General features: G+C 46.3%; 1 protein-coding gene across 3 annotated transcripts in view; it reads right to left on the bottom strand.

The window, feature by feature from the left end:
- The window catches only part of Mtmr14 (myotubularin related protein 14), a 43157-nt gene extending 38801 nt beyond the window's left edge, over positions 1-4356 (bottom strand). For 2 of the 3 annotated variants that reach the window (XM_021164508.2, XM_021164509.2), the window contains exons 1-2: positions 4079-4356; positions 1723-1871 (exon numbers count right to left, since the gene is read on the bottom strand). In XM_021164508.2, coding sequence (XP_021020167.1) covers positions 1723-1871; positions 4079-4234 — 305 coding nt within the window. In that variant the 5' untranslated portion in view covers positions 4235-4356. The remainder of the gene's footprint in view (positions 1-1722; positions 1872-4078) is intronic. The other variant, XM_029478281.1, reaches the window with a different exon arrangement.
- Between the last annotated feature and the right edge of the window lie 5294 nt (positions 4357-9650).

The raw sequence follows: 9650 nt of genomic DNA, 5'->3' as shown, positions 1-9650 counted from the left end.
AAAGGCTTCAGTCTTTAACTCCTCTGACCATGCTGTTCATCTGCTTGTAAACCATCTCTCCCCACATCTGGCTATAGAATATAAGGCATCTAAGGGAGTCTGAGAATGCAGACTGGAAACTGCTTTAGAAGGTTCAAGAGGGGGTACTGGAGTCCACAGCCTTCATTTGTGCAGATGTGACTGGAGAAAAGCACTATACCCACACATCCTAGGAGGCCACACTCCTTGGCAATGATCAGTGCTCCACTGAGTTGAGCCCAGTGGCTCACACCTGTAATGGGAGGCTGAGGCCGAGTTGATAAAGGCCAGTCAGGACTACAACGTGAAACCTTGTCTCAAAGCAAACAAAAAACTAAACATGAGGAAAAAAGGAAAGGGAAAGAAAGGTGTGTGTGAAAAAGGAAGGAAGGAGAAATAAGTAAAAGGCAGGCTAAGGAAAAAAAAAAGCCTATTCAAAAGTTATCCGAGAACTTTGGGGAAACACTGTTACACAGGCTCTCTATCCTGAAGTCATCTCAAACACACCACCAGGGAGGACCAGCCATCCTCTAGGTTTGCCTACAGCAGCACTTCTCAGCTCCCTCCACACACATGAATTGCTTAGGCATCTTGGTATGCCATGATTTTGACCCATGACTCTAAAGCCCAAGAGTCCACACTTCCCCCAATGTCTTGGGAGACAATGGCTTTGCTTTGACAGCAGGAGCTTTCCCATCACCCTCATTTACAGGGCAAAGATTATATAGCAGCTCCTGGAACATCCTTTAGACAGCAAGCAGGGAACTTAAGGGAAGAACTAGGAGCAGCCATGGAGCCTCAGTGTTGTGAATAATTATCCATGCCAAAGAACCATGACCCTTTGCTACCTGATGAGATAGTCCCTATCAGGTGTTCCAAGTCTGCTCTGCTGTACACTGTTTCTCGACCCAGAGCCTGGGACAGACAACCTCGGTGTACACGGTAGCTCTTATTTTTAATTCTTACACATCAGGCTCGCATTAGCACAATTTATCATAAGGAACTGCACAAGCCACCCTTCTAGAATTTTAATTAGTTCTTGCAAGCCTTAATTATGAGGAGACCGGGAATTATCAAAGAAAAACTAAGGACAAAGAATGAAAAACTTGCCTAGTGTTAGTTACAGAGTTAGAAAATGGACAAGTAGTAGGATGCTAACTCAAGCAGTGTGACTGTAGGCCCAGGTTCTTAAGAGACACGCATGGGAAACACCCCTAAGCCTGTCCTGAAAGCTGGGCATGGTGGCACAAACCTGTAACCCCAGCACTTAGGCAGTGGAGGCAGGAGGATCAGAAATTAAAGATCATTCCTATGGCTACAAAGTGAGTGCATGGCCAACTCAGGCTACATGAGGGTACAACCTCAATAAAATACAGTCTGTCTTGATATGTCATCATTCCTTCCAACTACACCTACTAAAGACAAACAAAAGATGGCCCTGAAGTTGTTCAGAGAGGTGAAAGTATGTCTGCTGTCTTAGGTCAGTGAGGTCAAACAGAGGGGTGAAAGCTGCAGGGCTGGGACTCTCCACTTCTCATCTGAAGCTGTACTACTTGGCCAATCAAACTCAAACCTTAAGTCAGTAAATATGCCAGGAACTAACCCCACCTGAGCAAAGTGAGCATGCCCTGCCCAGTCTCCTGACCGTGGGGATGAGCCTCTGAGGTCCACCCGACATGCACACTACAGTCACAGGATGCTCACGTGTCTTTCTCTTTCTCAGAACTCTCATACTCCAGGAATACGATGTGGCGGGGGTAGTGGCCGCAGATATCACCATTCACATTTGGAATCACGCTGAAACAGTAGTCACGGCCAAATAGCTCCAGACATCTCTTCTCAATGCGTTCAACCTGCATAGAGAAGGAGACTTGAGCCTGAAGAGAATTCTCGGGTCCTGAGGGCGTGAGCTTAAGTGGCCCATGATCCAAAGAGGCCCCTGGGAGTGAGTGACAAGCACTTCTGTGATCATCATTCAAGGCTGGGAAGAAACATGATGCTGGACCGTGGGCTCTATATTAACTCATGTGTGGCATACTTCAGGTGGTACCTAAGCCCGTCAGCCACAGAAGACTGTGGAGTCACAGCGAGGCTGGGCACATAGTGAGACCTTGTCCCAAAAAAACAAAGCAACAGTAACTGTTGCTTTAGGTTACTACTATAGCATTAACACATTATGTTCTTTTAACACCAAAAAAATCTTTTTTTTTCTGTTCTACAGCCCCAGAAACTCCAGTTGAAGCTCCAGTCAGCTGGGCACAATGGTGCACATCTACAATCTTAGTACATGGGATGTTGAGGCAGGAGGATGTTGAGTTCAGTGTGTGTGTGTGCACGTGTGTGTGCATGTATGTGTGTGTTTGTGTGTGTGAATGTATATGTGTGTGTGTATATATATATGAATTACTATCTCAAGATCATGTCTCAACAACACCAACAAAAATAAAGAAGCTCTAGTCAGCGAAATCAGTAAAAGCTGCAGACAGTTGTCTCTTTACATACCATCTGCTTATAAAACTGAAGGCAAGGCTCCCTTCTAAAATTAATCCTTTTGTTCACAGTTCAGTGAAAAGCCTACTGGAAGAAAAGCTTACCGCCTGTAACACATCAAGAACTTTTCGAGAGATCATGAAGTCTGGAGCAGTATTAAGAGCAGTTGTGGTGAGAGAGTAAGGTTTAACTTGTAAAACCCTAATTTTCACAGACATTCAGAGGGCAGTGAGATACATCAAAATCACACACCTCCTATAACCACTCAAAAGATTGCCCTCGAAGTCAACTGTGATGGCTCACACGTGTATGTAGTACTTGGGAGGCTAAGGCAGGAGGATTATCAGTTACAAGCCATCCTGGGATAATGACTATGAAACCAAGCCAGGGCCACAGACTAAAGACCACACCTCAACACACACAAGACTGGTGATGTGGCTCAGCTGGTAGAATGCCGATCTGGCGTGCATAAAAACCTGTGTCCAATGTCCAGCACCACATAAACCAAGCATGAGGGTAAACACCTGTAACCCCGTCACCTAGGAAGTGGAGACAGGAGGATCAGGAGTGCATGGCTGGCCTTGGTTGGGATAACGAATTTAAGGCTTTTCTGAACATACAGTACAAATTCTCGGGTCCGCCTCCCCAGACATTGTGCTTTAAGAGAATGTAAGACCAGAAATTTTTGTGTTTAACAAGAGCTCCAAATGATGCCAATTATAATCTGAAAGGTACTTGGTTGTCTGGTCCGATAATACCACATTAGTGATCTTTCTTAGGTTACCTCAGAGATTAATAGACGATGTCTCAGCCCCTAGGTAACCTCTGAGGCCAAACCAGTTTTATGGCCCAGCACAGAGACCAACGCCAATGTGTAATGCCACACTGGGAAAGAGAAAGGGCAGGGTCTACCAGTGGTGAGGTCAGTATGCCTCTACCAGATCAGAAGCTCTCTTTTCAGGCCTGGTGACTACGGCAGAGGGAAATTCCCGGGGTGGGGGGGACAACGGACAGAGACTTCTGATAAAAGGAACAGAAAGGGAGTGTGGGTTCTCTTCTTGCTCTACAGGAAAGGAAAGGGAAGGGCCTAAGTCATGCTGGTACCTTATAAGGAGGTGACACACTCCGCTGTTCTCTGGGCTCCATAATGTCACACTACTCCAGACTCCTACTCTGATCTCTGGTCCAGAGGAGTCTCTTCCCCATTTTTACTTAGATTTTAGGGGTTTTGTTTTTTGTTTTGAGCCTGTTGGTAACCCCTCCTAGGCTCACGAAGGGTAGCGTTCCTATTGTCTAACCTTTGCACCTGGCCCACAACTCCGACCCTTGACCTCCAAACCCCTGTTAAAGCAACCTCCCCCCACCACCACCAAAACCCACAAGGAGCCTCGGTCCTCCTCTTTGGTGTAAAGCCGGATCCTTACTCTCTGAGACCATATCCTGGATAAGTTCCTCTCCCGTGCCTTCCCAAGGAGGTCTCCTTCCAGCTCTCCTCCCATCCCGAACCACAGTCTTCCCTCGGTAACTCAAGCCAGGGTCCAGTTCAGGTCGTTGCACCTTTGGGGCTCACCTTAGAGCCGCTCTTCCCGCCGCTGTCCTTGGCACGGTACTGAGTCCGGGAGAACTCCTCCAGCAGCTCCCAGAGCCCGGGCTCCTGAGGCGGCGGGCTGCCCGACGAGGCGGTGGAACCCGCCGAGGCGGCGGCGGCGGCCCGAGCACCCGCCATGCACAGCCTCGAGTCCCCTCAGGGCGCCTTCCCCCAGCCCATGGCACCTGAAGCTCGGACTCGGCTCTAAAACCTTCTGAACCGACTCAGCCGCCGCCTTCTTCTTCCACTTCCGGCCCCGCCCCACCTCTCCGGATGTTTACTCCCGCCGCGGCCAATCAGAGCCCAGGGTTCGTGCCCGGCCCACAGGTCCCCGGCCCACCCCTGACGCGGAGGGATCCAAATGGCCTCAAGGCGGGGGCCACGCTCCGCCCAAGGGGTTTCCCCGGGGGAAGCCGGGCTAAACTACCGCGGCTGCGGGCGGGGGGACGGCGGGAACCATTGGCGACAAGAGAGGAAGGAACCACTGGAGGCCTGAGTTAGTGCTGGCAGCCAGAAGATCTGCAAGAATCAAAACAGCGTTTCAAACAGCACTTCTCCACTGCTCTTATGGACGTCCCTGCCAATATAGCGTGGTCCATCATCCTATTTATTTTAAAAGATTTTCTAGCTGCTGTCAGTAGGCAGACGCCAGAGGATGAAGCCTGAGAATCAGGCGTTTGAGACTAGCCCAGACCACACCTTAATTTTTAAAAAAATCTTTTAAAAAGTGTAGATAATAATGTTCCTTCATTTTCCTATCAGCTGCTTTCATCATAAATCAACACATGCCAATCTCCTGCTCAGTTCTTCCCTGTCTAGGGAATTATTTGTGTATTGAGCTGGTGTTTGCTGTTTGCTGTAGGTAATTATTTGTGGTATAGCCAAGGCTGGCCTTGAACTCCTGACTCACCTGCCTCCACTTTCCGGGTGCTGAGAATCTCAAATATCAGTCCCAAATTCCTAGAATTGTTAGTCTCAGAAGATGTGTGTACTGTCTACCCCCAAGTATTGATGTTTGGAGAGAAGGCATTAAGGCCTCCTCCAGTATTGTATATCTGAGGGAGAATTGCTCATTTGGCCATCAGTCAGACAGTTGATTAAGCTATAACTTATGCTGAAAGAAAACTCTCAAAATGAAATTGATGCTGTGAAAACATAGTAAGTTAACATAGTGTCTAAAAGTACTCGTTTTCTTAGATTTGTAAAGAAATTTAAGGAAAACACAAACCACAACCCCTGCTGATTGTCAGTCACTCTTCATGCTCAAATAGGTCCTGTCCTGAGTTCTAATACTGGAAATTAGTTTTCCCTTTTGGGCACGATGGTCAAATAGAATCAAAATATGCATTTTTTTTTAAAAATTATTTAGTCCCGTTTTCTAAACTGTGATGATTATTCTTGCTTCCCAACTTGGGGAAAGGACTCTTCAGTTGAGTAATTGCCTCCACCTGGTTGACCTCTGAGCTTGTCTGTGGGGCCTTTTCTTGATTGCTAATTGATGCAGAGGGAGGTATCCACTTTGGAGAGGTGGTCCTGGGTTGTAGAATAAAGCAGGCTGAGAGAGTCACAGGGATCAAGCTGGTAAGCAGTGTTTATTTATCCATGACCTCTGCTTCACTTTCTGCCTCCAGGTTCCTGTCCTGCCTGATGGTCCTCAATGATGATGGATTGTGATGTGACAGTGTGAGCCCAATAAACCTCTTCTCAGCTTGCTTTTGTTTTTATCTTAGCAACAAAAGTAGAACAAACATAATGTTTTTAAGATTTTTCTAGTCAATCGCAATGGCCTACACCTGTGAGTGAAGCCTTCAGAAAGCTGAGGCAAAAGACAAAGGAGCCATCAAGACCAGCTGTGGTATGACTCTCAAAAAAATCTGTTGCTATGAGTTATTTTGTAGATATTTTTGGTAAATACACACACATTGTCACACCGGCCCTACTAGTGATATCTTATTGGGCTTTAAAAAAAAATGCAGCCGGGCGTGGTGGCGGACGCCTCTAATCACAGCACTTGGGAGGCAGAGGCAGGCAGATTTCTGAGTTTGAGACCAGCCTGGTCTACAGAGTGAATTCCAGAACAGCCAGGGCTACACAGAGAAACCCTGTCTCAAAACAAAAACAAAAACACAAAAACAAACAAACAAACAAAAAGAACAAAAAAAAAAGCAACCATCCTTCCTCCCACCCTTCTTCCATTTCACAGGGTCTTATGTAGCCCAGGCTGGCCCCAAGGTCCCTGTGTAGCTGAGGATCACCTTATACTTCTCTGCCTCTTCCCCTTGAGGAGATACAAGCTTGTAGTAACATGTCTAGTTTAGCAGTGCTAGAGACCTTTGTGAATCAAACCTAAGGCTTGAGTAGATGGGCAAACACTGCATCAACTGAACTCTACAGAGCTCCTCTTTTAATTTTGGTAACAGAATCTCACTATATTACCCAGACTGGCAATAGACTCTGTGGCTCCAAGAATCTTCCTACCCCAGGCTCTACATAAAAACTGAATCTGACCAAAAAGCAAGCTTCTTTATCTTTCAAGCTGAAATATAGAATACATACGTGTGAATACAGCCGCTTTAATTGTGACTGTTGACAAAGTATAAAATCCTCATTCAGAGGTGATCCTCTGGTTATATCACCCCAGAAAGCACCCTTGTCCTCTGCCGGTTGCTCTCATTCAGTGCCACCCCCAGACGGCCACCAACTTGCTTTCTGTCACTAGACATTCCTATAAATGGAATCAGACAACGTGTCCTCTCCTGCATCTGGCTTCTTGGGCAGAGTTAATTTTGGTTTGAATTTGCATATCCCTGATTAATGAAGCCGATCACCTTTTCCATATTTATTGCTGATTTGAATATTCTCTCTTGGGTGCTTGTAAACATCTTTTACCCATTTTTCTTTCCTCCTCCTTCCCCCCTCTTCATTTTGTTTTGTTTCTTTGGGGATCATGGGCATAGACTCACTGTGTATCCGCAGGCTGGCCCGGGATTCACTATGTAGTCCAGGATAGTCTATGCCTCTCCCTCCAGCATTCAGGAAGCTGAGGCAAGGGACTGAGAGTCAAAGCCTGCCTGAGATACCCAGGGAGTTCCAGGCTAACATTCAGGTGCCACCATGTCTAGCTCCCCACTGTTTTCTAAAAGTGACTTTAAAGTATTTTTGAAATGGGGTCTCATACATATCAAACTTGATAACCTTGAATTCCTGGTCTTCTGGTCTCCACTTCCTGAGAGCTGGGATTACATGCAACTCCACCTGTTCTGCAATACTGGGGTGGAACCGAGGCCTTCCTGCAAGGTAGGCAAACACTACGCCCACTGAGCTACATCCCAGCCCCTGAGGTTTTGTGCTTAGTGTAATTAGAAGAATCTTTTTCTTCTCAACTTCTCTCCCCCCTCCATCTCTCTCTCTCTCCCTCTCCCTCTCTCTTCTTCCCTCTCCCTCTCTCTCTCTCCCCCCCCACACATACACACACATACCACACACACACACACACACACAAGGTGTACTACTATTCCTGTGCCCATGATATTTCCCAATTTCCATCTAGCCCAACTGCTGTAAATTGTAAAAATCTGTCTCAGGACCTTTTTTTGTTTTTTGTTTTTGTTTTTTGCTAGATCTGAGCAGCTCAATAAACCCTTTTATTTTAGAGGTGCTTTAATATCAAACGTTTTATTTTAACATTTTTTTAGAAGAATGCCTAATAGATTCAAAGAAACTTATTGAAAAGGTATCACCTTTGGTCTAAGTCGGGGATGACATGGTTTTTAAATGATTACATGTGGACATAAATGTCTTTGCATAGTCCCTTTCTTCCCATTAAGATTCCATCAAGGAAAAGTGCATAGTCTCACATAGAGTTCTAACCCTTGAGAGACTGAGGCAGTAGGATTACTCTCAGTTTGACTCCAGCTTGGGCTACAGAAGGAGAGTCTCTTAAAACTAAATAAGTATTTCCTTTCCAGCCTTGGCCTATTGTATCAGGCACCATACTGCTGCCCAGCAAGAGCTAGATTGACATTCACAAATTCCTCCTTAGGGAGGAGTGATTGCAGCTGAGGAAGACGCTGCACCTGGAAGCACAGACAAGAGTATTATGGTCTTCGAGCCTCGAGTGCCTTGCAGTCTGGGGTACATGAACAGTGGTTCATCTCAGGTATTCCTGCTGGTACCCTCCCAATGAGAGTGGCCAGCACCTCTGAGCCTACCTCCAGCCTACACCTGCTACTCTGCACTGATGCCATTCTAAGACTGACAGGTCCTGCCCCAAAGGTTGGAGAACCAGTGACCTTCAAGGCTTACAAGAGGGGAAAACTACAGACATCTACTGAGGGGGGTGCTGTGTCCCTAAGCCTGACAAGAAAGCCAAGGCTGTTTAGAAGTACATTTGCTATGGAGACTAAGGTTAAAGAGGATCACTTTTGCTTGATAAACCTGTATGCAGGAGAATGTTATCGGTTTCTGTTGTTGCCTTTGAGACATGGTCTTACTCTGTAGCTCAGGTTGGCCTTAGTCTTGAGCTGATTCTGTTGCCTTCGCCTCCCAAGCCCTGGGGTTACAGGGAAGCCACCGAAGCTTTCTCCTCTCAATTTTTTTTTTTTTTTTAGCGCAAAGCTTAAACAAAATGTAACAATAAAACCCAGAGATGAGTGTGATGGGGTGCACCTGTAGTACAGGTGCCACACAGGTGCAATTCAGGTGTAATACAGGTGTAATACAGGTGTGCACCTGGGATCTCAGTGCAAGATGTTGAGGCGGAAGGATTGAGAGTTTCAGGCTAGTTTTAGCTACATAGCAAACTACTATATAGAAAAATCAAATATCCAAACTATGTTCAAACTTGCATTCAAGGCATCTCCCAAATTTCGAACTCCATTTCCAAACATTCTCCTTTTCTTTCAGTTTTGGGTGCGTTTGTTTGCTTTGCTTCGTTGTCTGTTTTGAGTCTCTTGTACTCCAGGTTAGACTCTAAGTATCCAACAATCTATAACCTTGAACTTCTCTCCCTCCCACCTTTACCTGCTGAGTGCTGGAGTTATAGACACACACTATCATGTTTTTAGGACGGGATCAAGCCCAGGGTTCTGTGTATGCTCGTCAAAAACTTACCAAATGAACTACATTCATAATCTCTTTTTTCTCCCCTCCCTCCCTGTGTGTGTAAGACTTCTGTGATGTCATTTTGGGTCCATAAAGCAAACGTTTTCTCTAAAGGGGCAGCACACGGTCCTGTGACCTAGGTCACGCAAGTGTAAGGCATCTGCCGGCTGCCTTGCCCTCTGTCTTTGGTGTCAATCCCAAGACTCAGGTGCTCTCAGTCCGATTCAGCCCTCTCAAAGCTCTCCACTATTAGCACACTGCTGTTAACGCAAAGGCCAAATGAGGCTGGCAAGATGGCAGGCAAAGTTGCTTGCCACCAAGCCTGCTGACCTGAGGTTGACCCCAGGAGCTGTCACATAGTGGAAGAAGAGAACCAATTTCAATAAAGCTGTCTTCTGACCTCCACATGCACCAGGGCACACACACATAACTAAATTAATGAAAAAAAATT

This window comes from Mus caroli, chromosome 6 (assembly GCF_900094665.2).
Source record: "Mus caroli chromosome 6, CAROLI_EIJ_v1.1, whole genome shotgun sequence".
Lineage (NCBI taxonomy): Eukaryota > Metazoa > Chordata > Mammalia > Rodentia > Muridae > Mus > Mus caroli.
Note: the sequence above shows the minus strand (reverse complement) of the source record. Positions and strands in the feature narration are given on the sequence as shown.